Consider the following 27193-nt stretch of genomic DNA (forward strand, 5'->3'; position numbering starts at 1 on the left):
ATATGGAAGAACAGTGATTATTGGTGTCTTCCAAATATCCCAATTATCCGAGTGATCCGGGTTGCTGAACGGACTCCGCACGGCGAAACGCATGCTGGGAGAGAGAGGCTTCATCAGCTAAAGTTGACTAACAGCCGAGAAAATGCACGTCTGTGAAGTGTGCGAGGCAAGGAATGATAGGGGGTAGACCTACGTGTAATTTCCGGGGGAAATGTAGCTGCCATTCGCTAACTTGCCGAACCACCAGAAGCTGTACTCGCCGAAACTCCACACCGACGTTCGAGGGGTGTTGACAACTGGGAAAGGCAGAGTCTTCTCCTTGTCCATCGTTGTCGGATCAAACGCCCAATACGAGCCTGAACTCTCCCAGTACGCCGCCGAACCGATGTAGCCGTTCTCCCCGACGACGGGCGGGTACTGCCAGTGCGACTCTTTCCAGCCAGCCTCGTAAAAGTCCCAACGCAACTCTCGCGCACCCCATTTGAGCTCGACCTGCACCTTGGGAAAGTCCTGGATAAGCCACGACAAGTTGAAGTCATATGAGTGGAATATGTCGATGTCGTCCCTGTTCGGTCCGCCCATCTGACGGGGTGACGAGTCCGAGAACATGGCCCGCCGCATCTCGTCCTTGAGAGAGAATCCCAATCCCATGTACGGCACCGAGAACTCCTCTCCGTTGCTGCCTGAAATCAGAACCTTACCACTGTACAGAGGCAACGTCTTTGGGTCAAGGCCCTCCGGCTGTGCGAAGTTGAACTGTGCTGTCCTCGTCTCGCCGGGCTCGACAGTAAACGTACCCGACGGGAAGCTGACCTTGGGCACGATGGCCCTCGGCTTCATCTCCAAGAAGTACACCAGATAGGAAGGAATTACAGACTGTGTGTCAAGACCACCAGCAGGTTGCAGCGAGAACGTGTAAGTCACAGGCTTCGTGCCGCCGTTAGTGATGTCTACCTTGTGGTACCGGCTGAAGTGAGCAGTGTCGTTGAGCGCGAAAGGCTCGAATCGCAACGACGTCGTGTAGTTGAGGACCTTGACAGCACTGATCAGGCCTGTGCCTACTTGCGGTACCGGAGCCCAGAAGCCATAGTCGACTGGCAGACCGGCGGGCTGTTCGACCTGCCATGGGATAGCGGCACCGCTGGACCGAATGCGATCTGCGACCATCCGAGCCGCCGCCGGGCCGTGGACTGATCGTCCACCGTACTTGCCTACGTACAGGGCAGCAACACCTGCGACGTAAGGGCACGCCATGGACGTGCCGCTGAGGACTGCATAGGAATTCTCGAGGTACGTGCTCAGGATATTGCGACCCGGCGCCGCCACATCCGGCTTCAGCTCCAGATCGTACGTGCCGCCCCAGCTAGTGTACTCGCTCGGGATTCCGCCGGCCGAGTTGAACACACCGACGAGTCGATCACCTTCATCGGAAAATGTCACTGTCACATTGCCGCCGGCCGCGATGGTAGCGATAATAGCCTCGCCTGCCTTGGCTTCAATCAGGCCGAGTTCAGAGTCAAAGTCCGTGGTAGATGGAGTGGTGATGGGGTTCTCATTGGTGTAGACCAAGACGTATTTTGCCCCGAAAGCCTCGAGGTTGGCTTGTTTGACAGCGAAGTTGCAGGTACCACGGCGGACGAGAGCGATGGCATTGGCAAGATCAGGTGTGTTAGCAGGCAGAGGGTTGCATGCTTCGTCCAAGATGGAAGTATTGTTGGATATTGGAATGATGGGCAAGCCCTCCACACGCCATGGATTACCGGCTGGGAAATATCCCAGGGAGCTGGTGTTCACTTGTCCATTAAGGGAGAAGGTTCCTTCAAAAGGCAGAGCCGCAATTGTACCGGGATCCATAGATGCGACGGCCAGCACGTTCTTGCCCGAAGATCCGTTGCTCCCGAAGAAGACTCCATCTTCGCCGTTATTACCAGCAGAGATGGTCACGATGACGCCCTGGTCCACCAATCGAGACGCAACCAAAGCCCAGGGGCCATCGGGGAAACCGCTCAGTCCGCCAATACTAGAGGTGATGATGTCGGCGCCGGCATCGTAGGCCATCAAGAAGGCGTCAATCAGCGTGTCTTCGTCGGTCGAGTCAACGGTGGAGAAGACCTTGTATGACAGCAGCGTCGCCTCGGGCGCGACTCCGGTGTACCAGTCGGACTTGCCCGCAATGATTCCGGCGACATGAGTGCCATGGCCGAGGTTGTCCTGCGGGTCATTGTCGGGAGCCTTGGGGCTGCCATTTGGCCAGTCGGCATCGCCGACTAGGTCATATCCACCGGCGACCTTGAATCCCAGGCCGAAGCCACCTCCAAGAGCAGGGTGTTTGTACCACGTGCCAGTGTCGACCACGGCTACAACCGCCCCCTTGCCATATATGCCGTCCTCGTGTAGCTTATCTACGCCGGTGTACTTGTGAACTGAGTAGTTGGCTGCCGCTGCGTCATCGCTGAATGATTGAGTGGGCACATGAGGGTCAAGCTGGATCCTAGCCGCAGGCCAAGCCTTGACGAATTGCGCGAACCTTTCGAGGGTATCGATGTTCTCCCGGTCGGACTCGAGAGACAGTCCCGTGAAGATATCGCTCTTGAACTTCCTGACCACCTTGGCCGTTGACACGGTATCAATCCTATCGGCTAGTTCGTCGAGATCGACGCCCTATTGATACCGACAGTCAGCTTCTGTACAAGACATGCGCAATGACTTGACGTGACAGCTTACTGGTGCTACCTCAACAATGAACTTCTTCGGCGCCTGTAGTGTGACGTTCTTGACCGGCCCGAACTGATCGCGACGGCTGAGAGCCCATGCTCCGGGCAGCAGCAGAGCGAGGGCAAGCCTTGGCAACCGCATCTTTGGACGAGATGATGCGAATAGCTCAAGACGGCGATCGTCGCCAACATAGCGCAAGCCATGATTTAAGTGTTCCAGCGGCAGTGCAGTGTATGCAGCTTATCTGCGGCGGGGCAATGATGCTGGTCGGGCGTGTCGACGTTGTCAAAGGGTTTGATATCCACCTGCCAATATGGGCTCAGTCTGTACCGATCTTGGACATGAATCTGGCCACACGGTAGAGTCCCTAGATGATTTGGTGACTCCATACAGTATGAGTTCGTCCACTCATAGGGTCTGGAAGAGCTCGCAATGCGGGCGCCCAGATGAGTCTCAAGACCCACTACCGCTGAATCCGTAAGGTGACAACAGAAAGGATCCAATGACGGTCTGTGCCACTCCATCAAGCAATAAGGATCAGGGAACGACAACACTGGTCTGGGAAAGAGAGTACCCTGGAAAGTGATTCTGGATTGCATAGATTTATCTTCGCCATTGAGATTAGGGACTGAGGCACTTCTTTTGTTCGCTTTGAATCGGAGGAATTTGGTTTCGACCTCGCACTGCAGCTAGGATCCTGGATGACAATCTGCAGCGCGCAGATGTCACTTGACCTCATTTGGTGTTGACCTGCCATATGCGGTATGGGAGATGACCCAGCAAAGACCCGAATTTCTCATGTCGACAGATGAAGTTGTGATGTAGATAAACTTCTTTTAGAACGAGAATTGTTTCTATGAATATATGCCCCGAGCTTCCCATTTCGTGTGTAAGGAGCATTGCAACATTTATCTAGTGAATCCTTCTGGGTGCCAACGATACCAAATCCCTGCAACCCTCGACCTCTAATTACTATCACTTTTGAGCCACGAAGTATCTGGGCTTTCGGTCCGCCGAAGATGATGCCTCATGGGACAGGTGTAGATCCGATTTACACGGATGTTCGGGAAACATTGCCTATCAACAATTAGCTTAGTTCCGGTGGCAGTACTTCGCTTTCGGCATACTAGATTGCCTGTGAACTTCATCAGTACGGAAGCATATTGCATAATTTTAAGGCTACAGCAACAGCTGGTGTTATCTGGTGCCCTTTGGTAAACCGGCCGACTTTTGTTTGAAAGTTTGGAACCTGTGTCGTGCCGAAATTTCTTACTTCCTCTGCTCAGGTTGTCTCTTCTCAAGATTGTGAGCCCTCTTTTACAAAATTCAGTACCCTTGCAAATGTCTGCTGTCAGACTACCTGTTCATCATTAGCTTGTAATTTGGCTTCATCTATTTCGTTCTTGAAACTCAAGTAATGATAGGATGAGTTGACGCGCTATTAGCAGATAGGCCATGACTATCTACGAAACCCGTTGTGTTTACTTAGTGAGATGACTCTTTCCAGTCTCAGTGCAATATTCACATTGAGGTATCTTCTGAGGAACTTCTGTTCACTATTCTGACTGCCGCTTGAGACTTTGCCCTGGGGTACTAGACATATGTAGTGTTCATTGTATAGCTTTACAACTGAGACTCGTTCGCGGGCGAAACTATATTTACACTTCATCGACCGGCCTCGATTACGTTTGCCAAAAGTGCCGTGGCTTAATGGGCACCACGTGCGCTGCCTGGGAACATCCACAACAAGAAACGGGTTGTCCAAGGTCAACTTGGATATTCTCTAGTGCCACCAAATACATCTGGGTTCGCTATGTTCCTACGTTAAAAAACAAACATCTGGACATATTCTGGGTACAGCTCCAAAAGAAGGTAGGCCCTTATCAGTTAAGGAAGAGGGCCATTTATCTTATGCGCTAACAGAAGCCATCATGGATCTAGATCTAGTTATCGGAGTGTTAGTAACCATACCAGCTATTAGCGCGACGAGATCGGCAGACTACTTGATAAATGCCTATGTCTACTCATCTGTTTTGCAACAGTTCAACTCCACTTTGTCACAATCCCCCGCATTCTCAACACTGTAGACCGCCCTGCATGGTCAACACGTCCGACACTTACCACATTCGTCAGCCTTTAAGATCGCTTGCGCATACGAGAAGCATCTTCGTCTCTTCTTGCTCTCTGTGCCATGACAAATCCGCATACGGCCAAGAAGGCACGCATCGGGGAGCGGACGTTGCTGGCCTGCACCGGCTGCAAGCAGAGGAAACTGAAAGTGAGTCAATCTCCACCGACTTCCTTTCATTCCGTTTTGAAAATACTCATCGGAGACCAAATCCTTCTCTTTTGACTGACAATGGTGTTAGTGTGATGCCCAAACCCCAAGATGCAAGAACTGTGACAGAACGAACAGAGGTAAGTGTACGCCCTCTTCGCCTGAAGACCCGACCCTATTCCCACTGATGAACTCATCTTCTGGAAAGAATGCCTCGTTGAAGATCCTGCTACCGGCCTGCAACGGCCCCGCAACTATATGCAATCGCTCGAGTCTCGCGTGGCATATCTCGAAAGTCTCTTGCAGCAGGTCCGCCCCGATGTGGCGACAGACCACTTTGCCCTGTACCGCGACGGGGAGGGGCTGGGTGTTCCCACCGCTGGCGGAGAGGCGGCTTCGGATGTGCCTCAGATGCTTCAAGACCAGCCCTTCCAGAGCGAAGTAGGCCTCCGGCACCGCGCACAGTCTGCCGAGGCCGATGAGCAGAATGTCGACCAGCTCTCGTCCGAAGTGGCGCTCCTGTGTATTAGCGCCGCCGGTCGCGAGCCGCACTACTTCGGCCCTTCGTCGGCCGTGTCGTTCTCGCGCATTGTCAGCGCCACCATGGGACTTCCGCGCAACGGCGGCACCTCACGGCCCAGCGTCACAAGCGAGCCGGAGACGGAGGATAAGACCCAGCAACGGCAGCAGCCACGCGAGTTGAAGTTCCCTTCCGCAGCTGCAAGGGCAAAGCTCACTAGGGCATACTTCAACAATATTCATCCGCAGTATCCGTTTCTGCACCAGCCAACATTCTCCGCTTGGGAAGAGGCGTGTGTCATCGCTCTCGAGTCCGACCCGACCAAAGTGAATGCAGTGGCCCTGTTCTTTGTGCTAATGGTAGGACCTTAACACAGCCGTGATCTTTGCAACGCCCCTCTAATTGAATACTTTTGCAGGTCTACGCGATCGGGTCGATGGTCTTGGGTCAAGCCCAGAGGGAAGCAGCACAGGTGAGCAGACCGATATGACATCGTACGCACAACCAGAGCTTGCAAGCTGAACATTCCCTGATAGTTGTATTATTCTCTGGCCTTGGATCACATATCTGCGGTTCTCGAACTGGATGGCCTAGAGTCCATCCAAGCTATCCTCTGTTGTGCTGTTTACTCCATACGGTCGCCGGTTGGCGTGAGTCTATGGTCAGTCTCTGGCATGGCGATCCGCCACTGCATCGATCTCGGGTATCATCGTAGTGCAGAGACCTTTCGCCGGCATGCCGACCCTTTGACCAAAGAGATGTCGAAGAGGTGCTTCTGGGTTGCCTACGATATCGATCGCGCCGCAGCATTCATTCTCGGTCGCCCGGTTGGTTTGCCAGATGATGCGATTGATGTTGAATTTCCTCTGGATATCGACGACGAGAACATCACACGACAAGGACTGCGACGGGATCCGCGCACATCGCCCTCGGATCCTCCCACGTTGATGACCGGCGCAATCCATGAGTTCAAGCTTCGACGGTTCTGGACAAAGATCGCAGACATCCTTTACCCTACCACTTCGCAACGGCTTGGCGTGAACAAGCAGAAAGGCTCTGTCGAGGGCTTGCGCCAGGAGCTTGAAGAATGGTTCTCAACAGCGCCCTGTCGTCTTGATTACTCCAAGTCGCATCCCTTATCAGTGTTCACCTCCAGTCTATGGTTTCAGCTGGCTTACGACCACAGCATTCTTCTCTTGTACCGGCACTATATCGACGGGACAGCGATGAGAGAGCAGCAAGACGACCCTGCCTTTGGCGAGATTACCGAGAAGGCCTTTGAAGAGTGTGCACTCCGTGCTCGAGAGATGTGCTTGCTGTATCGCAGGGTCTACCAGAGCCCGACAGTTCAGTTCACATGGGGAAGTGTGCACATTCTGTTCACTGGAGGACTCACATACCTGTATTGTCTCTGGAAGTCGAAGCGCGTCCGGTCCATGGCGAAGCAAGCCGACGTCATCAACACCTGCCTCGCGTGCACCACCGTCCTCATTATCATCGCAGAACGGTGGAATCTCGCCACATCTTACCGGGACATCTTCGAGGTTCTGTCGCAACGCACCATCTCCATGGTTTGTGGAGGCGACGGGTCAGCGGGATTCTCCGAGGGGCCGTTTAATGGCTTTCAATCGATGTCGAGCCACACCCAACACCTTGTCGAGACCGACCCTCCGCCGCTCCAGGATTGGATCATGGGCCTGGACGACATGAACATCCCGCAAGACTCTAACTGGCTGGTCCAAGAGCTTCTGCAGGGAGTACAGCAGTTTCAACCCGACGAGTTCTATAACGATCAAGATCCTTCGACCGCGCCAAATATTCTAACGCAAGGTTTTGATCCCACGCTTATGGATGGGAATGACATGCAAGGGTCCTCATTCGAGTCACACCAACTGGGTTAGTGGAAAGTTCTTTGTACGGATTGAATAATGATATTGGCTATAATCAAGTTTCAAAGACTGCATATATGATGCCAGGCTATCCAAGATCAGGCCCGAAGCTTGCGTGCACAAGATATCAGGCTCTCCCTTTGAGCCGTCGAGTACAGATCATCTGGGTCTAGAACGGAGCCCCCCAGTGCCTTCTCCATGCCAGGTAGATCGGGACATGGCTGGGGCACTTCTTGCTCTAGCTTGGCCTTGGGAGCATTCCCTTTCAGATTAGACTGAAAGATGCCAGCTGCCGAGAAAGGGAGAAAGTCTTCATAAGTTATCGGCACGGCTTCTAGTACTCCCTGCTCAACAAGCCGTTCCACCAAGCTCTCTGAGATCTCGCCCGACTCAAGGGATGGTGAGAGGGCCTTTCCAGTACAACGGTACTCGCAATAGACTAGCTCCCGCTGGCGAAGTTCTTTCCACGTGTCAGGGTATCTCTGGAATGCCTTGGCCAGTATCGCGTCAGCTGCCTCGGGACTTAGTCCGCGGGCAGCTGACATGGCTTCACTGAAGAGCCGGTCATAGAGATCCCTCCCAGCAGGGGTGACTGCAGCGCCGCGTTCTTCGATTTCTCCAAACCGCGCCTTATGCGAGCCGCTGGTGAGCCGCTCGCCGGCATCGTCTGTCTTGAAGCGAATCGCCTCCTCGAGAGCCAAGAAGCTTGTCTGACGCAGCAAGATAGGGCATGCCCGAATAGGCGGTCCTTCGATCCTGTCTTTGGTGTCCATATCTTCCTTCTGCATGGCAATCTGTGCAGCGCCGATGTCGAGAGTTCTTGGCGTGAGGTGGTTGATGTGAGCTGAGTTGAAGCAGGCTATATCGGCCAGAATAGGATGCTCGGCTCTGAGGATCTGGTACTCGGCATAGGTTGCAGCTGCGACCGGTTTCCAACTAAACGTGTACAGCGCTTCACGGATGAGCGTTGCCGCCTGATCAGATGTCAGGCGGAGGTTTTGGGTCTCGGCGACATCGAGAATTCTCAGAAGGTCTTGACTGAAGATCTGGCGCTTTTCTAGAAGCTGCAACGCTAGATCTCGGGCGTTGTCGGACTGTACAAGCTCTGGGCGGAGGAGTGTTGTAAATACACGAAAGGGGTTGCGTGCAAGCGATATGGTAGAAACGGGTCGGAAACAGGTAGCATGCATTGGGAGTCCAGCCACGGAAAGATCATAGTATCCTACGGCTTGCATTCCCAGTAAAGCAAAGATGCGCTTGACCGTGAGAAGCTCTTCGGGAGTGCCAAGCCGAATAGCACCATGGCGCTCGAGTGTGAGTCGCTCAAGCTCGGCGGAACTCCTGACGGCGCCGTCACGCCCTTGTGCAGTGATGACTGAGTGGTTCACATCCTGCACGATGCGAATTAGATCTCCATAGAGTGGAACTTCGTTTCGATACATTTGCGACATGGCGAGAGCAAAGCTTGTCCGGAGTTCATCAGGCTCGACGAAGTCGCTCGGTGGCTGATGCCTCGATGAGAGGCCCTGTCGGCCCATATTGGACAGCGCGGAGGTCATCTTGAGGAGGGAATTCATAGGCCACCGATGAAGAATTTCGTAAAAAATAGTCTCCAGAGGCAGTGTTTGAAAATGTTGCTCATCTACATCATCGAGCACATCTGTTTCCATACTTACAGCATAATGTCACACATTAAGGCCGCCTGTCCGACATGCTGGTCCTTGTCGGCCTCCGGCAAGTGACCTGGCGTCCAAAAAAATGACCTGACCCATCGGTTGATGCCGACCCCTTACTACCGTACACTCCCTCCGGACCACGTCCATTACCAGATATCACGAAGCGCCCATCTGATGCTGAATGATCCACGGTTTCCCCCGATCGCCTTCGCCCCGCAAGTCTTCATGCGTGCGAGTGGGGCAGGTGATGATGACTTGGGTCGGGGTTCTCGCCCTTCGGGGGATGCCGAGTAGCCATCAAGCGGGGGCCAGAATAATTAGTTGGCGGAAGTTCATCAGCAAATACCTCAATGCTAACAATACGTGCCCCTGCTGTACAATTCAGGGGGGGGGATCAACAACCTAAAACCAATGAGTTTGATGGATCACAAAGTACTCCTGTTAACAGCCCCGTCAACTAATCGGACCATCACTTAGCCCTTTGCCACCCAGCTCGTTCTGCCCAACATCTTGGAGAAGGCGACATCACCGACCTTGAGGTCCGTTATGTCCAGAGGAACGTGCGGTGCGGTAATCTCGCAATATTAAAGAATAACAAATTCAGCCAACGTTCATCTCCACTTGTGAGTTCTTTCGTATCAATCGCTTGAACTGAGAACAACATTATCTTATCACTACACTCGACCGGCAGCCATGTCCTCCACACAAACAGTCACCCTGTCCTCAGCGACCGAGCCGGCCTCGTCGGTCTCTGTGCAGACTAGAGGTTCGGCTCTCAATGCCGTCTCTTCCGATGGACAGTTGAACTACAAGCGGATCCATCACATCCCTTGGCCTGAGACTAAGGAAGCCCAGCGGCGCTGGCAGCTAGAGCAAATGGCTGGTGCCTTTCGCCTATTTGCCAAGCTTGGATACGCGGATGGATGCAGTGGACATATCAGCCTCAGAGGTACGTCAAGCCGATGAGCTTTGCAATGTTTTATCAATGACACCCCACCCGCTGGTGAAGGTGAATCAAGCTAACTCTTGAGCACAGATCCCGTAGAGCCCAATACATTTTGGATCAACCCTTATGGCGTGCATTTCGGCATGCTCAAGGTGTCTGACATGGTGCGTGTCGATGCCAACGGCAACCGCATCGATGGCGGCAATCGTCCCATCAACACTGCAGGCTTCATCATCCACAGCTCTATCCATGAGGCCCGGCCGGACATCAACGCGGCTTGCCACATGCACAGTCCCTACGGCCGAGCCTGGTCGACCTTCGGCCGTCCTATCGACATGTTCAACCAGGACAGCTGCATGTTCTACAACGATCTCTCCGTCTATGCGGGCTTTGGCGGTGTTGTGTTGGCTCGTGAGGAGGGCGGCCGTATCGCCGCTCACCTCGGCCCTCGGAACAAGAACATCATCCTGCAGAACCATGGCCTTCTTACGTGTGGAGGGACTGTGGCGGAGGCGGCCGGTTTCTTCGTGGCTTTGGAGCGTGCTTGCCAGACGCAGCTGTTGGTTGAGGCGGCCGTGGCACCCAACAGTCTCGGAGCGTCGCGCGGTCTACAGCCTACGCTAGTGAGCGATGAAGAAGCTGAGTACACAAAGCAGGGAACCGGCACTCCGGGGGTCATGTACATGCAGTTCATGTCCGAGTATGATCTCTTGTTGAAGGAGACCAAGGGAGAGTTCCTCGAATAGTAGCAGTTTGCAAGGTGACAAATCTATTTGCTTGAATTTCTTGGAGAAGGCTATCAACTATCAACCACAAAGTAAAACCGGACATATTGGTACCAGCAGGGATCAGGGTCAGTAATAATATTCAAGATTGATAAAATGAGATAATGGAAGAAGCTTGGAGTACAAGTTTTATTAATCTGTTCGGTTTCACGAGGGAGGTTAAGTCTAGTAAAATTTGAGAATCGGTTGATCTTCTTGATATTAAGAGTCTGAATGTTCTTTCATCTTATTCATTCCTAAAGCTGAGGCCTGCCCTTTGACATAGCAACGCATGTACCGCAAAGACTTTTCAGATCTCCTCGATCAGCCAGACTGACCACTTCGTCAAAGTATTGTCCATTATTCGACTTGCGTTCATCAAGAATTCATAACAAGGGTTTAAATCGACTCGCTATCTGGCCAGGTCAAGTATCAATATTGCCCCATCTCTTGGGTCTCCGTCGGACCAGACCAGAGTAGAACCATGTTGCCATGGTGTAGACATCGTAAACGGGGATGTTCCCAACCGCCTTCTGGATAGCTTCCGCGAAAGGCGGCATCTGAGTACACTCCAGCACGAATGCTCCTATGTCAGGATAGTCCTTGAGCAGCCCGACGGCTACCTCGACCAACTCGGCTTCCACCTGGGCGTGGATGTAAGGTCCTAGGCCAACCATCAGCTTTCTCAGCGGACCATCCGCAGGAGGACCGCGAATCTGGATCCTAGGAGCATAATGTATGATCCCAAGGGACTCCAGATGCTTTTGGCCGAGGTTGTCACCGTTGTAAGTGATCACACCAACGGATTTGTTGACAGGAAGCAAACTCAGGACAGATGGCAGCTGGAGTAGAGAAGATGTGGCAATCGGAATCGGCAGACGAGCCGACAGTCTAAACAATATCAGCAAAAAGGTGTCCTTTCTGCCAGGCCTTTCCTATTGACATACTCGGGCTGGGCATTGCAAAGGAAACCGCAGCTCGTAAGGAGCCCAACGCATCCTCGGTCTGCAAGCTTTTTGCCAGTCTCGACGAAGCGATCAATGAAGTCGCTGTCATATTTGTCGCTGGTCACTATCTGAGACTCAGTCGACCCCGGTGCTATCTCCCGCAAGAGAGGGAACGGCCAGGTCTTCTCATTGAATGGATCTCCTGCAGGGCGATGGATCTTGACCTCCACGGCAATAAATCCCATAAGAGGGAGAGGCTCCGACCTGTCGAAGTCTGCAGTAGCCATCGTCAACTTGAGGGCATGGGCGGGCTTCTCCGAGAGACTTCATGAGCTGCGTATGCACCCAAGTTGGTGTCTCAATCTAGATATCTAAAGCACGGCAGGTCTTCTCAAAGGGTCGCTTCCTCCATGATTCAACAATAATGCGACGGCTTAGTGCGTTGCGAAGACCGGCCCAAATGACCACCGTCACTTGTTTGATAGAGTCCTAGCTTTGCGGGGCAGGCTTCTTCACACACACCTCGGGAGAATCCGAGGAACGTGGATAAGCGACTCGGCGATTTGCGAGGCATTGGCAAAAGCGGAGAATTGACCCCATGCTAAGCTAAACCGAAAATCAATACCCGCTGAACTTACTAGGGTCATTCTCATCTGCAGAAGGTACATCTTCAAGCTTGCCTTCGATCGAGCAGGCCAGAAAGCCTTAGATCATCTTTGCTCCCTCTCTTGACTCTGCCATTGCTTGGAACTTACCGCACACAAACACAGCAAACACATCGGTCCATCATGTCTCCAGGCCGTATCGATCTGGGCAAACGGCCCCGTGTGGTATGCTTGGGGCAGCCCAAGTTTGTTGGTGACGACTACCTGGCCGAGTTCCAAGAAGACTTCGACTTCTCTGTCCTCGAGGCATATAACCACAAGGAGACCAAGGAAAAGCTTCCTTTGGACATCAAAAAGAATGGGCCCATCGACGCTTTCATTATTCGGATGGGCACGCCGCCTTACGAGCCCTTTGACGAGGAGATGTTCAGCATGATGGCACCCAGCTGCAAGATTGTCGCCTCATCGAGTGCGGGATACAATGAATTTCCTGCAGAGTGGCTGGCTAGCAAAGGCGTCTACCTCTGCAATACCATTGATGCTGTTGCTGAGGCTACCGCTGATATGGCCCTTTTCCTGACCTTGGCGGTCTTGCGAAATACCACCAACGCCGAAAATAGTGCGCGCAATGGCACGTGGAGAGCTGCCAGCGGCCTGGTGCCAGCTCGGGACCCTTCTGGGCTCACAATGGGCATCGTTGGCCTGGGAAGTATCGGCAAGGTGAATCGAATCGTCCCTGGAATCTCACGCGTCTGGCTAACTTCTGTGCGTCTCCAGTATCTGGCCAAGAAAGCAGCAGTCTTCAATATCAACATCCGGTACTACAATCGCAACCGGCTGCCAAGAGAAGAAGAAGCCAAGTACAACGCTACCTACTGCAGCTCACTACATGAGCTGCTCTCCTCAAGCGACATTGTATCGCTCAATTGTCCACTAAACGCCAACACGACCAACTTGATTGGACCCAAGGAGTTTGCCGCGATGAAGGACGGCACATTCCTTATAAACACAGCTCGCGGGTCCGTTGTTGACGAAGCAGCTCTGAAGCAGGCACTAGAGTCTGGAAAAGTTACACGGGCTGGTCTCGACGTCTTCTGCGATGAGCCAAACGTAGATAAATGGTTCCTGGAGAGTGACAAGGTTGTGATCCAGCCGCACCTGGGTGGCCTGACGGATATGGCCTTCCAGAGAGGCGAGCGGGAATGCTTTGAGAACATCAAGGCCTACTTTTCGACTGGTGTACCCAACTCGGCCGTTCTACCCTTGAAGAACTAAATCTCATTATAAAGGGCTGCATATATAGAAGAATTCGAAACGCATCTGTGGGATAGACAGGCATGATAGAAACAAGTCGTTACTCGGGTATTACTAAACGGGCCAATATAACAAGACCAATATGTGTGAAAGATAGTATCTCACCTCTTGAATGTGTCTTTATAAGCTGATAAATGAACGGCGATGCATTTCATGAAACCAATACCACTAGACTGATTGAACATAGATATATACATCATCAGTTGTGCATTAAATCGTATCGTACTCATACGAGAGGTTCTAACGAATATGATTGGGCTTAATCTCTCTCTTGGGTATATGGGATTGGTGATTCGATCGCTTCTATAGTTTGGAGATTGACCGTACATGTCTGAATGAATCCCAACCGTATCCTCAATCCAACCCAGCCGATTTCCGCCAATGAAACCAATATGTCCTTAATTGAAGCTCTCCTTGGACGTAAGAGAAGCAATCTTCTATCTGAGAATAGAGAAAAGCCATTCGTCACGCTTAAACTACAACTTTAGGCTTCACACTAGGATCTTTGGATGTTGACGACCTGTCATTGGAAATTTCCCTGGTGTTGGCATTAGTTTGAAGGTATCGCCGAGGAGGCATCATAGCTCGTCAACTTACAAGGTCGCAGAGTCAAGAACAAGCTCCTCATCCTTGAGCTTCTGGGCTTGTCGATGTGCATCCCACCATCGCCCTTCGAAAAGCTTGTCAATCTTCTCCATACTTAGTCCTGCTGTCTCGGGAACGCAGAAGAAAACATAGAACAAAGAAATAAAACACCATCCAGCAAAGAACAAAAACGCGCCCCAGTTGTGGGTCTGAATCAGAAGAGATGGGACGCCCTTGTTGACGCCAAAGAAGAAGATCCAGTGGAATGCTTGGGAAAAGGCAGCGCCAAATGACCGGATATTGTTAGGCCATAGCTCGGCACCGAAAACGTATGGCAGGACCAAGAGCCCGACCGCATATCCGAAGCCATGAAGGAAGATAGCGGCAAGGGCGGCCTGGCTCGAGCTTTGGGACACAGGACCTTCTTGGCGAAATTTGATGAAGACTCCGACATAGATATCCGAGATCATCTGAATGGTTATGCCGATAAACAAGCTTCTGCGCCGTCCGAGAGCGTCGATAAAGAAGAAACTAGCAATGACAGTGAACCAGAATTTGGCCATGCTGTACATGCCCGAGTAGAACAGACTATTCTTTGTACCACCCTCAACTCCGATAAGATTGAGGATAGGAACGAGGTATGAAGTGACACTGTTCGCTCCGGATAACTGAGCAAGTGCGTAGGATAAGCAGGCCTGGAAGACGCGGCGCAGATTGGCCTTGACGCAGAAGGTCTCTTTCAGAATGGGCAGGAGTTTTATACCGGAGCCGCTCCCCGGCTCGAACTCGCCCCTCTCCTTTGCAATCTGGCCGGAAATATCTTCAATCTCGCCGGCAACGCGTGGGTGGTCGCTAGGCAGGCCACGCAGCGCGACCAGGGTCTTGACGGCTTCGTCGCGACGTCCAACCAGCATCAACCAACGAGGGCTCTCATAGAGGAAGAAGCTGCAGAGAATGACCAGAGCCATGGCGATGGTGGGCGCGAAAAAGATGACTTGATACTGCAGAGCGCCTGCGGCGATGTGCAGGAAGGAGGCGTAGACTGCAAACACGGCCACCGTGAGGGACAACAGCATGGCGATACTGAACCACACGGCCAATAGCCCACGAATCTCAGTCGGCGCGATCTCCACGATGGACATGGGACCCGTCACGGTTAGGGGTCCGATACCAAGGCCGGAAACAATACGGGCGGCGTAGAGGACGCCAATGTTACCTCCCGAGCCGGTGGCCATCATCTGCCCGATGATCCAAACAGTCATGTAGAGTCGGAATGACCAGAGACGGCCGATGCGGTCATTGATGAAGAACGAGAGCATGGAGCCAACGCAACAGCCGACGTAGACGAGGGATACGAAGTTCGCGACTTGGGTCGGATTGGTGGCTGAGGTGATGCCAAATGCCTTTGCGAAACCTGGCAGCGACGGTACGACAGAGGATGAACCTTGATCCCATGCTAATAACCAGCACGTTAGCTCTATACCGAAAGAGATTATATGCTATAGATTGCCGACTCACTGATTGGGATGCCTGCCATGGCATAGAGCGCTGCCGTCAATAAGAGTCGGTGGTTGCAGATCAGCTCGCGAGGCGAGGATCTGATCGACTTGGCATATTTGCCCAGCGTCGAGCGGGCAAACACATTTCCAAGACCCATCCTGGAAAAGTTTAAGGAGAGGGCTCGAAATGAGTTTGGCAGGAAAGCGGTGTCTTGAAATTGACACAGGCGGGTTGAAGAGCAGAGTCTCAGGTGGGATGAAGAGGATGAGGTTCGACTCAAATACTTGATACCGGAGCCTTCCTCTGCGTTAACTAGCGACCCTTATCTTCATAGTTGACATCCTTGCCAATAATCGCATGGTGGTTGCCAACACTCGGTGCGATGATACTCAACCCCACGGGGTCTCGTTCCCACGAAGGCCTGTGTGAAGTTGGTTATCAAAGGGGATTCGCCGGGCTCGGAGGAATCCGAGCCACCCAAGAAGGCGGAGACGCTAGACTGATACCGAACTCGACTACAACTAGACTCGCGTGACCCCCAGTACTCGTTCGAATAGGGTAAGACACTGACCTATCTTGCTATCAGTCAGGTAGTTCTCTTTTCTTGGGATCTCCACACCACCTCGGTCATCTCCATTACCAGACAAGAAGTGCTCCTGGAGCTCACAACACGATATTCCAGCCTGTATCGCTTATTTACTCTACTCCGATTCGCCAATGCCTCTCACTTCAGCTGCGGAGAACTCACATTATTGAGATAATCCGAAGCCTTTCCACTAGAGTACATATTGGAACAAATACCAAGCGATCTAGGCTGGTAGGATCTCGAGGACGCATTTTTCAGCCCCTTGGAGATCCTCCAGTTGACCAAGGGGAAAATCGACTCTTTAAGAAAACAAGTTCTCTTGGATAGGTCTATTCGACGTATCGCAATGGCGACTCCGACCAAAAATGATGCCATTATCATCGTCGGCGCGGGCGCCTTCGGCCTCAGTACTGCCCTCGCCCTCGCCGAGCGTGGCTACGTGAACGTAACTGTGTTCGACAAGCAGCTGTACGATGAGACGCAATACTCCTATTTCAAAGGGAGCGACGCCGCCTCAGCTGACATCAACAAGATTGTCCGAGCTGCATACGGTGGCCAGACCATCTACCAAGAGCTCTCGTTCGAGGGTATCGAGGGCTGGAAAGCCTGGAACGATGAGCTCGCAAGCGGGCGTGTCGTACCACCGGGAATGTCATCGGCGGAGACGATTTTCTACCCTCACGGTAATCTGGTTATGACCGACACAGAAGAGCTGTTGCCCTTCGAACGAGACACGATCGCCAATATGGAAAGGTCAGGCAACAAGGACACCCAGCTTATTGCGGGTGATGCACGGCACGAGGAGATTGCCCGCCAGAAGGGTCTGGCGTTTGCCATGGACCCCTTTAGGCGAAGGGCAAGGGGTCAAAGGCACACGGCGCTTCTCGACTCGACGGGCGGCACGGTACTTGCAGACAAGGCCTGCCGCTTCGCCCTATGCAAAGCGCGCAGCTTGGGGGTCAAGTTCGTCTTTGGGCCGGCAGCTGGAGCTTTCCTGTCGCTTAATCGAACCCCGGGTTCTATCAACAGAATACTCGGCATCACGACACAGGACGGAAAAGTTCACACTGCAGCGTTCACGATCATTGCTTGCGGATGTTGGACGCCTACGCTCCTTCCTCAGCTCGACGGCTTGTGTGAAGCCACAGCTGGGTCAGTCGTGATCTTTAAAATTCCCAAGAGCTCCCCACTGTACGACCGCCTGGATCCCGAGAACTTCCCCTCCTGGCAGTGGAACATGCGAAGAGGGGCAGAAGGTGGTCTCTATGGCTTCCCTCGGGACTCAAACGGCCTGCTCAAGATCGGCTACCGGGGCACCAAGTACACGAATCCAAAGGTGCAATCTGATGGCAAGGAGCGCAGCGTGCCGATTACAAGGTGGTCCAAGAGCGAGCCTCTCACTACAATCCCCGTCCAGGCGATGAAGACCATTGATCGATTCGTTGATAGCCACTTACCAGAGCTACGCGCCGAGGGCATCAATGTCGAGACGACCCGCGCCTGTTGGTACACCGACAGCTACGATAACCATCTCGTCATCGATCGTGTCCCGGACACAGAGGGGTTGATGGTTGCGACAGGAGGCAGTGGTCACGCGTTCAAGTATATGCCATGTATCGGCAAATGGATCGTGGATGTCATGGAGCGGGTAGATCTGAACCGGCCAGCCATCAAAGCTTGGCAGTGGAGATCATTGAAGGCGAATGAACAGCCTTTTAACGTGCTGATGGAGGGAAGCAAGGGCAACAGGGCGCTTGGGAACGTGTCCCTTGTCCACGGGATCAAGGGACAAGAAAGAGCGAGGCTCTAATAGTCAATGCAATTGATGATTCTTGGAGACATTGCCATGTCAAAGTGATCATAGCACTCTCATCTGTTGACAATATTTCAGTTTGTACGACACCATATTCTTTTAAGATTTCATCAACCAACAGTACCTACATTCACCGCAGAAGAATGATTACGTTCGGGGTACGACGGAGGCGAAGGCAAATTAGAGTACCACCGCTGCATAGCACTTTTTTCTGCCACATTCCCTTCTTCCTTCTCATCATTATTACTCTGGCGTGCCATATGTCGCCGCCCAAGCGTCATAGGTTGGCAGCAGCATCAGCTGTTGCATGTGCCGCCTTCGAATGCCAACGTTCCCTCCATCAAAAATGGGCAAGACCATAGCGTTGTTGAGAAGTTCGGAAAAAGGCTGATCCAAATCGTACGCAGTGCTGTTGGCCGCAAGACGTTAGCATGTCCCGCAATCTCTCGATGCATTGATAGGATGGCGATGACGATTCAACTTACATTCCCACAGCATTAGTCGCATCGACAACCGCCTTGACGGCAGAGTCACTGCAAAAGATCTTGGCAGAAAGGGCCAGCTCCCGACGAGCGTTGTAGTCGCCGGGCCCTTTCTCCATGGCGTGCGCGGCCTTCCAGGTCAGCGCGCGGCACGCCTCGGTCTGCATCTTGATCCCGGACAGCAGGTCCGCAAAGGCCTGCCGCTCCAGCAGTGGCACGGCGCCGTTGCGGTTGTCGCGCTTGGCGAAGGCCAGCGCGGCATCGAAGGCCGCGCGCATGAGGCCCACGCCCATGGCGCCGACGAGGACGGCGCTGGCGTCGAAGGAGCCGAACGCAACCTGGGCGCCCTGGCCCGGTGGGCAGAGCACGTTCTTGGCCGGCACGCGCACGTTGGTGTACCTGACATGGGGCCCAGAGACCGAGGTGTGGCCGGGTGTTGAGACGTGTCGCAGGACCTGGAAGGCATCGGGTCCGCAGCGGTCTAGGTCTGCCCGTGTAACCAGAATGATCATGACGTGGTCCCTGGGGTCGCTGTTCGGGTCGTGCTTATCCGGCTCGGTCACATCGCGGCACACAACACAGGCGAGATCACAGCCCTTGAAGTCCCACCCAGCGCAGTTGGTGGCCCAGAGCTTCTCGCCATTGATCACCCACTCGTCGCCTTCTTTCCGAGCGGTGGTCTGGAAACCCGGCGCGCCCTTCTCCAGGGCATTGGCAACGCCACCTGGTTCGCTGAAGACGAGCGACGCCATCGGTGCTCCCTCTTGCTTGAGGAATGGTGCGACGAACTCGGCATGTTTCTCTGGGTCACCTGCAAGGTTCAATGGCGTCAGGCCCAGGCCAGACGCGAAAATGGTCAGGGCCGCCGATGGCTCCACGGAATAGCACTCCTCGACCATGATGGCGGCCTCGATCAGCGAGCCAGCTGTACCTCCAAACTTTGGCGAGACCTGGCCCTTGAGCAGGCCGCCCTGCACGGCTGCCGCGTAGGCCGGCTGGGTGGCCTGGAATCGCTTGTGCTGCTCAGTGTACTTGACGTACTCGGCGCGGGCCGGCTTCAGGACGCCCTGAGCGAATCCTGCGGCGGCGGTTCGAATGCCGGCCTCAGTGGGGCCGAGGTGAAAGTCGATAGGCATATTGTGATAGAGAAGGGGGGCGGGTGGGAAGAGCGGCTAATGCAGTAGACGGGAGAGGTGGCACGAATGGGATGTGCTGTCTGCTTGATGTGAACGCGAGAAACTGCCGAATGAGCACACACAGACTGGACGGGAGAATGCGAGTGGCCCCTTATATTGACAGGCAGCTGTGACCAGACTGTGATTCAGAGAGATTGTCGGCACAGGCAGCGAGAATGTGAGCTTTCACACCGCCAATCCTCCTGTCATTGTCAAGTGCCCGTTCTGTTGGGGGGCATTGTGTCGACATGGAAGACGCAGCACACCCTGCTAGTGTGTCCTATGGCTCGCCTGTGGCCTGCATATTTGTGCGTGAAATTGGGCCGCGTGTGATGGTGATTTCCGTGTGTGATTTTGCAGCAGGTGGCGTCCAGAACCCCTCATGCACGAGATGCTGCAGGAGATCTCTCCTTCAATTTTTCTTCTTTCCCCCGCCGCTTGGCCATGGCCGCATCCTCCCTCTGCCAAGGCAAGACGTGTTTTGAAGCGCACTCCGGCTCTGGGTTGAGAAGGTTGTCCCGATTAATTTAGATTCATAGATCGTCATTTTTTACATCTTGTCCGCCGAGCACTCCTTGTTCTTCGTAATTTGTTCCTTCAGCCACCACAAGGGCCGAGCGTTGCATCGAGAAGGAGCTGAAGCGGCTGGGCTTGCAATCCCCTGTTATCCCGGGACGGGAGCTCGGCTTGTGGAGGGTGTCAGTCGTAACCTGGATCCCTGCATGGCCCTGCACACTCGGGCTCCGGGTCTATCTATTCGAAAACATGCCTGCAGGCAATTGTGCTGTTGGCACCGTGATGTGTCGGCGACAGAGGGACTCGGCCTGTTTAGTGAGACATTGATAAGGCCCGGGGTGTAGGCGTTTGGTGTTAAGCCAGGGTAGCTATTGGGGGTTGAAAATCTCATCGCACACCCAGTACTTCCGTGCCTGGGCAGCAGTGATTGAGCCGGAATGGCACGGTGTATCTTTCCTAAAATTGCTTGGTGAACTGCCGATCGTAGGAGTGAATGCTTGTGGCTTCGCACTTACAAGGTTGATCATCTCGCTTCCTTCATTCCAGCCTCCACAATGAGATTCGCACACGACATACGGAGCAGATGTGCCTTCCGCAGTCTCTCTGCGGCCGAAAAAAACGGTCCTGCATAGCGCATGAGTGGCCATGCAGGTGTCTGTGTCCCGTCCACCAACATCGAGGGCCTGTCCGGGGTTCCTGCATAATCACGGGGTGACTGGTCCAAAAAGAGAAACTCGAGCGGATGGAACTAGATTCAAGGATGAGAGCAGTTAAGAGATGGATATATAGAAGGGATATTGTGCTGTGGAACGGAGAAAGACTTTGCTCACGTCCGTCTCGAACCTGGGGTTCAATCGTTCATTGGTGTTCCCTTTGATTAATCTTCTTACTCCGAACGCGACCAGCATCGCTGAAGCCTAATCGTGCCTTACCTTTGCTTCTTTTTTCTTAGTATCGACTCCATTTCTCGAACCCACAGTATCACCATGGCTGCTACTCCGCCAGCTACGGCTCCCAATTACATCGTGGGCGAGTCCCGCTCTGGAGACATCATAGCCATTGTGACTGCCATGACTGCCCTGTCCACGGTTGTCCTTGCTGTGCGTCTATGGAGCAGGATTGGTCTTCAAGGAGTGTCCCCCGGCGCCGATGATTGGACTATCATTGCAGCCTGGGTGTTCAGTGTCGCCTTCACGGTCGATGTGTCGACGCGTAAGTCCTACAGAGCCCAGCAGATTGATGAAATGATTGGGCTCCCCTGGCTGACAGTTGCTCTGCTCAGAAACGGCATATGGACTAGGAAAGCACCTTGGAGACCTTCCACCGACGACCAACTTCTCTGCCTCCCTAGAGCTCTTCTACTTCGGCGAGGCGATTTATTACATCACTGTCAGCCTGACTAAGATTTCCATCTTGTGCCTCTATCTGCGCCTGATCCCGCAGAGATCATACCGCTACATCAGCTATGGCCTCATGGTATTTGTAGGTCTCACGGGGTTCTGCTGCGTTCTTGCTGGAGTGTTCCAGTGCAATCCGATCCATAAAGCATGGAACCCAGAGTTGGAGGGAACGTGCTTCAACCAGGTAGCCCTCTTTATGAGCAATGCCGGCCTGAATATCGCCCAGGACATCATCATTTACCTCTTTCCCATCAAGAGGTTCTGGGAGATCCAGTTGCCGAGAAAGCAACGTATAGCGTTGATTCTCGTCTTCGTTGTGGGTGCCTTTGTCTGCATAACTGGAATCCTGCGCTTGCAGTCTCTCACTTTGGCATCTGTTTCTGCGGACGTAACCTGTGAGTGTGCAAAAATACTTTTCTTTGCCGGCAGAAGACCCTTGAAGTGCATGCATGGCTAACTGGGGCAATTCCAGGGGACAACTACGGCTCAGCCATCTGGTCATCGGTCGAGGCCAACGTTGGAATCGTCTGTGCGTCCCTGGTGCATCTGAAGCCGCTTATTATTCGATATGCACCGTCCTTGCTCAACATGACGCGGAACACCCGACTCGCGGACGAACGCTCCGGTGACGACAGCGGCCTGCGAAGCGGCGGTCGCTCAGGGCTCAAGGGCAACAAGCAATCCGCTATGAATTCAGCGATGGAGCTCGACGATAGCGAAGAATCCAGCATCATTCGGTCCGCAAGGCAGGAGACGACACATGGTTATCACACTCACGCCAATTCGAGCCCAACACATTCCCGGGGCATGAGCCGTGATGGGTCTCGCATTCACAAGACGACACAAATTCAAATTTCTTATGTTGACGCAAATCCTTATGGGGGACCGCGGACGCAGGGCATCTAGCCGTTCCACTGTGCTTGAGTCACGGATTTGTGAAACATGTGGCGGAGGCGGATTGGGAGGAACAAAAGAAACGGTTGAGCAGAGTTGAGCGGCTTGGCATTGTAACATTATCCTGTAGCTGTACCCTGTGCCTGTCACATCACATTCGAGAATTGCACACCTGGATTCGCACGTCCAATAGTCATGCATGCTACCTGTCCGGGACGTCGAGGCCCTGGCACGCGGGACGGATGCGGTTGGAGCTTCGGCACAACGACTCGCACCGGTGACCGTTGCGTCCTGTGTAATAGCCATATTTGGCAAATGCAACCCTACTTAAGTGGATATGTCAGCCGCTCCCCAAAAAAGCCTGTACGCGTCCCACTCAAGATGTGACATGTCTGAGCGCCGCTTTACCAGGGAATATCCTTGTACCTAGCTCGAGGGTGGTCCCCGATTCGCGGATTCTGGTGAATGTCAACCTTAAACACCAATGACTGAAGAAAGTGGACATCTGGGTTCTGAAAGAGTTGGGTTGGACGGCTTGACGAACAAGGGTTACATTGGCTCGATCCCCCTTTTCCTGCGTCTATGCCGTGGTCTCGAGCCTCAACGGCCGTTTGCCTTTGGTGAAGACCCCCGCAATGGCTAGTGGACAGCGGGTGAGGTCTTGAAATATGGTAGCGAAAGCGGAGCAGTATGAAGTATTGAACGACAAGACACGTAGTTGTGCCTATTTGGTTAGGTGGTATTGTTCCTGCAGCATTTTTCGAGAACAATGAACCTCGACAAGAATGGAAGGAGCTCGAATCGAGGTCTCGCAAGCTTGGGGTTTAATATCTGCAATTCTCGGTCTTAACAAGATGCATCTGCTGCAGATGCAGATTGCTGGCAGCAACTGTTCAGGAAGCCCGGCCCGCCTCTTACCACTGTCTCTTTGTTTTCGTTTTCGCTTTCATGAGGGATCAATCGTTGTCCCGCGGGTACATCGCGAGCTGCAGGATGCTACCTGTGCACTGCGTAGGGCCACAGTCGGCAACGCATCGCACAATCCGCAAGTGACGTGGAGGAACTCTGTGCTGTGTTATCCCTGGCCCTTGCTCAGGCATACCAGGATGTTTTATCGACATTTCTGAGGCGACCTGCCGAGGAATCGGTTCAAGAATCCTGGAAACTAATGTCATATTCTATGTCCCCTTAATCTCAGACGCGAAAGCCCGACCAAGTGGGCGTCTGAATAGTTGACGGAAGTTCATCAGGAGCTACCTCAATCTTAACAATCACTATCCTTGTCACATCCTTGCCCTGGAACTCGGAAGGGCTATCCCACTACCTAAACCCGATGCGCTTGATGGATAGCCAAGTACTTCTGTTAGCAGTCCGTCAACTAATCTGACCATCACTTGCCCGACGTTGCACTTCGTTCGGTGCCGATCTCTGACGGGGCCCTTTTTGGTTTGAGGGACCAAAATAGTTGTTCTCTGTTTGTGGGACGCATTTAGGCACTTCGTGCCTGATTCCGTCAGATCCTCTTGCATCCGAGATGCCCGTTCGTGATAGGAGTCAAAAAGAAGCAAGATGAATACGCGAAACGACTAAGCCCAAGACAGCGTCCTTGACCGGTACCACAATTCTGCTCACCGGTTCTAGTGTCTGCGTAGATGCCTGTTAACACAAAGGAGCGGCCCAGGATACGCCCAGGCTTTCCCGTGGTTTCGGATCCCTTGCGTTGTTGAGATGGGGCTTACTATTGCTGAGAACTCCCAACTTCATGGGATCTGGACGAAGTTGGGCTCGTCTTAGCGAAGCCATGGCGCGCCGCCACGGTGGGCCGGGTCCGGGGGACGGTGGGAATTGTCTTGGACTCGAATCAAAGCTATATAAATTGAATGACTGAAGGAGACACCGTGGGGATAAGGACGATTCGTTGCCATCGATAAAGAGGAATAGGAAGTGCCTCTGCTTGTTGTTCTCTCTGGTCATTCCTTTCTGCCTCTGCTGTTTTCCCGTTATATCAACATTCCTTCAAAATGGACTCCGACCCGTTCCTTCTCTATTTCTTGACGAAGCACGCGCTTTGGCTCGATTTTGATCTGCTGTCCAACATTGCAAAGCACTCGGCATTTCTCGTAAGCACCTACCACCATCCCTGGATGCTGTTGGTCTTGGTGTTCCACAGCCTTTCACTAATGCACAAGAATATCTAGTGCCTTGTTTATTGTGTCACCGTATGCACCTATCGCTACTACTTCCATCCTCTATCCAGATTCCCGGGTCCACCGCTCGCACCCTTTAGCAACGTAGGGCTGCCTCGGATTTTCCCTTGAAGATTGACTCCTGGCTTATATCAACACTACTTATAGGCACTGTGGTATTGGACACTACTCAAGGGCCGGGCCCCCTGGGTTAACCACGACTGGCACAAGAAATATGGTGGGCTCCTCCTTCTACGACCCTCTTTGTGCAATTATGCCCTGACACTGTCGCCCTGCACTTCGCTAACATGCTTCCCGCCCAGGACCCGTCGTTCGGGTTGGAGTGAACCATCTCAGCTTCTCCACCCACGATGCGCAGAAGCCCATCTACGGCTTCGGGAACAAGAAAGTCCCCTCCTTTGCCAAAGATCCCGAGTTCTCTACTCCCGAGGTCGACAATACCGTCAACATTATTGTCGAGATCGACAAGCAGGAGCATGCGCGCATGCGGCACATGCTCAGCCATGCTTTTGCCAATACCAACCTGTTCAAACACCAGGATGTCATTAAACGACGCACAGACGAAATGTTGGCCAACTTTCGAGGCCTTCGGGAAGAGGATGGGAAGCGGGGCATCAACTTCGTGAAGTGGTCTTACTATGTGACCTATGATATTATGGGTAAGCTGGGGTTCGTAGTCAAGCTGATGCAGGTTCATGGCTGACAACTCATCGGGATGCAGGAGAAATGTGCTTTGGGGACTTGTGGGAGATTCAGACCCAGAAGCAACCTCTGGGTAAATTTCACTGGGCCGATGTCATCACCGCCACTACCAACGTGAATGACATGTTGAGGGCCATTACAGTCATCCCTGGACTTTTCAGCTTGGTCACTTGGTACATGCCCAAGATCCTGCAAGACACCATCGTTCGTCATGCAGAGTACGCAAATGAATATACCCAAGCGTACGTATCTCACTTGTTGTTTGTCATTGGCAAATCACTAAATAATGCCACAAGTCGCCTCGCCATGAAGACCGACACCAAAGACTTTCTGTACCACATGCTCAATGACAAGAGCGTCCCAAGGCCGGCCGACAGTGAGATCGCATCTCACTTCCAAGCAATGATGCTTGCGGGTAGCATCACCACTGCCACTTTCCTGCCCGGAACGATGTACTATCTTTGCAAAGAGCAGCGAACGCTCACCCGCCTGACCAAGGAGATCCGCGACCGGTTTCCGTCGGAGTCTGACATTGACGCCAGGGCGCTAACCGAGGACTGCCCTTATCTGAATGCGGTGTGCAACGAGAGCCTGCGCATCTATCCCCCGGCGGGCGCAGCCCACCTGCCCAGAATCGTGCCCGATGGTGGCGCTGACATCGCCGGCTACTGGGTTCCTGGAGGCGTGAGTATTCCGCGAATAGCTTGGCTGGTGGGTGGCTGTATCATCTGCTAACGATTCAAACTGCAGACGCGCGTCTCAATTCACCCTTGGTCACTTGTCCATGATGAGAAGAACTTCCGCGAGCCCAACAGGTTTGTGCCGGAGCGGTGGCTTCCCGACGAGCCGGAAGGGCAGTGGGGTGACAAGTTTGAGACCAGCCTTCCTTTCCACTCTGGGCCCAGGGGCTGCCTTGGCAAGAACCTGGCATATCTCGAGATGCGCTTCATCATTGCCAAGCTCCTCTGGAGGTATGATGTCGAGTGGTTTGACACAACGCTTGACTGGGACCGTGACGGTATGGGATACACGGTGTGGAAGAAGCCTGACTTCCGCATGTTGCTACAGGAGAGAAAATGAGGAGCGAGACGGAAAGGCTACGTGTGTGGCATAACGTTCATGGAAAGCAGACTTTCTTACAAGCATGTCAAAGGTGGGGGTGTAATTGCTGGGGATAAGGACTTACAGATCTGGGCTCAAGCTCGTTTTCTTTTGTTACAAGTTTAGAATGATAGAGGTGCCCGACGCATAAAAGCACAGTTCGTTCAGTCGATCGTAAAATCTTTACCCTCATTTCAACATAGCTGCAGATACAACCAAGGCTTAAAGGCCAAACGCCAGCAAGTCCAACGGTGTAGAAGTGGATGCCACATCCAAGACCCATGCGAACCTCGTTACTGAGACCAACGGTAGCCGACAAGAAACGGGTTCCCAGAGATGTTTATTTGATATCAGAGAAGACCGCAGGAATCGTATCCTTGATGGTAGGGCCGTTTTGCTCCAGACGAAAAGTTTGCAGTCAGTGGAACTGCACTTTTGTGAAGGACAGGAAGTTGGTCGTCCAGGATTCGGATGTCTTAAGATTATCAGCCGAAAGGACCGCACCCATTAGGCTCCAACGTGCAGGATGCAGTATTGGATCCCTGACCCGAGCCCAGTACAGGGGCAGCCAGAGGGCC

The 27193-nt window shown here is 53.1% G+C and overlaps 11 protein-coding genes across 11 annotated transcripts; 6 read left to right on the forward strand and 5 right to left on the reverse strand.

Moving 5' to 3' along the window:
• Positions 1 to 189: 189 nt before the first annotated feature.
• E0L32_008927 (uncharacterized protein) lies at positions 190 to 2856 on the reverse strand (the record flags this gene model as incomplete). The annotated part of the gene is made up of 2 exons (XM_031143836.1): positions 190 to 2661; positions 2725 to 2856. The coding sequence occupies 2 exons, from the start codon at positions 2854 to 2856 to the stop codon at positions 190 to 192; spliced, it is 2604 nt and encodes an 867-aa protein (XP_030991616.1).
• Positions 2857 to 5074: 2218 nt separating this feature from the next.
• E0L32_008928 (uncharacterized protein) lies at positions 5075 to 7414 on the forward strand (the record flags this gene model as incomplete). Its single annotated transcript, XM_031143837.1, has 4 exons — positions 5075 to 5079; positions 5161 to 5872; positions 5932 to 5985; positions 6050 to 7414. 4 exons carry the CDS (start codon positions 5075 to 5077, stop codon positions 7412 to 7414), a joined length of 2136 nt encoding a protein of 711 aa, XP_030991617.1.
• An 86-nt stretch (positions 7415 to 7500) lies between these two features.
• E0L32_008929 (uncharacterized protein) lies at positions 7501 to 8961 on the reverse strand (the record flags this gene model as incomplete). Its single annotated transcript, XM_031143838.1, has 1 exon — positions 7501 to 8961. The coding sequence occupies one exon, from the start codon at positions 8959 to 8961 to the stop codon at positions 7501 to 7503; it is 1461 nt and encodes a 486-aa protein (XP_030991618.1).
• Positions 8962 to 9771: 810 nt separating this feature from the next.
• Positions 9772 to 10770, forward strand: E0L32_008930 (uncharacterized protein; the record flags this gene model as incomplete). Its single annotated transcript, XM_031143839.1, has 2 exons — positions 9772 to 10027; positions 10115 to 10770. The coding sequence occupies 2 exons, from the start codon at positions 9772 to 9774 to the stop codon at positions 10768 to 10770; spliced, it is 912 nt and encodes a 303-aa protein (XP_030991619.1).
• Positions 10771 to 11213: 443 nt separating this feature from the next.
• Positions 11214 to 12022, reverse strand: E0L32_008931 (uncharacterized protein; the record flags this gene model as incomplete). The annotated part of the gene is made up of 2 exons (XM_031143840.1): positions 11214 to 11679; positions 11736 to 12022. The coding sequence occupies 2 exons, from the start codon at positions 12020 to 12022 to the stop codon at positions 11214 to 11216; spliced, it is 753 nt and encodes a 250-aa protein (XP_030991620.1).
• A 501-nt stretch (positions 12023 to 12523) lies between these two features.
• Positions 12524 to 13615, forward strand: E0L32_008932 (uncharacterized protein; the record flags this gene model as incomplete). The annotated part of the gene is made up of 1 exon (XM_031143841.1): positions 12524 to 13615. The coding sequence occupies one exon, from the start codon at positions 12524 to 12526 to the stop codon at positions 13613 to 13615; it is 1092 nt and encodes a 363-aa protein (XP_030991621.1).
• Positions 13616 to 14247: 632 nt separating this feature from the next.
• E0L32_008933 (uncharacterized protein) lies at positions 14248 to 15896 on the reverse strand (the record flags this gene model as incomplete). Its single annotated transcript, XM_031143842.1, has 2 exons — positions 14248 to 15695; positions 15758 to 15896. The coding sequence occupies 2 exons, from the start codon at positions 15894 to 15896 to the stop codon at positions 14248 to 14250; spliced, it is 1587 nt and encodes a 528-aa protein (XP_030991622.1).
• Positions 15897 to 16671: 775 nt separating this feature from the next.
• On the forward strand, positions 16672 to 18135 carry E0L32_008934 (uncharacterized protein; the record flags this gene model as incomplete). The annotated part of the gene is made up of 1 exon (XM_031143843.1): positions 16672 to 18135. The coding sequence occupies one exon, from the start codon at positions 16672 to 16674 to the stop codon at positions 18133 to 18135; it is 1464 nt and encodes a 487-aa protein (XP_030991623.1).
• A 246-nt stretch (positions 18136 to 18381) lies between these two features.
• On the reverse strand, positions 18382 to 19756 carry E0L32_008935 (uncharacterized protein; the record flags this gene model as incomplete). The annotated part of the gene is made up of 2 exons (XM_031143844.1): positions 18382 to 18547; positions 18624 to 19756. The coding sequence occupies 2 exons, from the start codon at positions 19754 to 19756 to the stop codon at positions 18382 to 18384; spliced, it is 1299 nt and encodes a 432-aa protein (XP_030991624.1).
• Positions 19757 to 21297: 1541 nt separating this feature from the next.
• Positions 21298 to 22617, forward strand: E0L32_008936 (uncharacterized protein; the record flags this gene model as incomplete). The annotated part of the gene is made up of 3 exons (XM_031143846.1): positions 21298 to 21523; positions 21594 to 22106; positions 22184 to 22617. 3 exons carry the CDS (start codon positions 21298 to 21300, stop codon positions 22615 to 22617), a joined length of 1173 nt encoding a protein of 390 aa, XP_030991625.1.
• A 2009-nt stretch (positions 22618 to 24626) lies between these two features.
• On the forward strand, positions 24627 to 26594 carry E0L32_008937 (uncharacterized protein; the record flags this gene model as incomplete). The annotated part of the gene is made up of 6 exons (XM_031143847.1): positions 24627 to 24725; positions 24960 to 25029; positions 25115 to 25471; positions 25534 to 25756; positions 25811 to 26198; positions 26265 to 26594. 6 exons carry the CDS (start codon positions 24627 to 24629, stop codon positions 26592 to 26594), a joined length of 1467 nt encoding a protein of 488 aa, XP_030991626.1.
• Between the last annotated feature and the right edge of the window lie 599 nt (positions 26595 to 27193).

This window comes from Thyridium curvatum (assembly GCF_004353045.1).
Source record: "Thyridium curvatum strain D216 chromosome Unknown NODE_61_length_262293_cov_79.419913, whole genome shotgun sequence".
Taxonomy (NCBI): domain Eukaryota; kingdom Fungi; phylum Ascomycota; class Sordariomycetes; order Thyridiales; family Thyridiaceae; genus Thyridium; species Thyridium curvatum.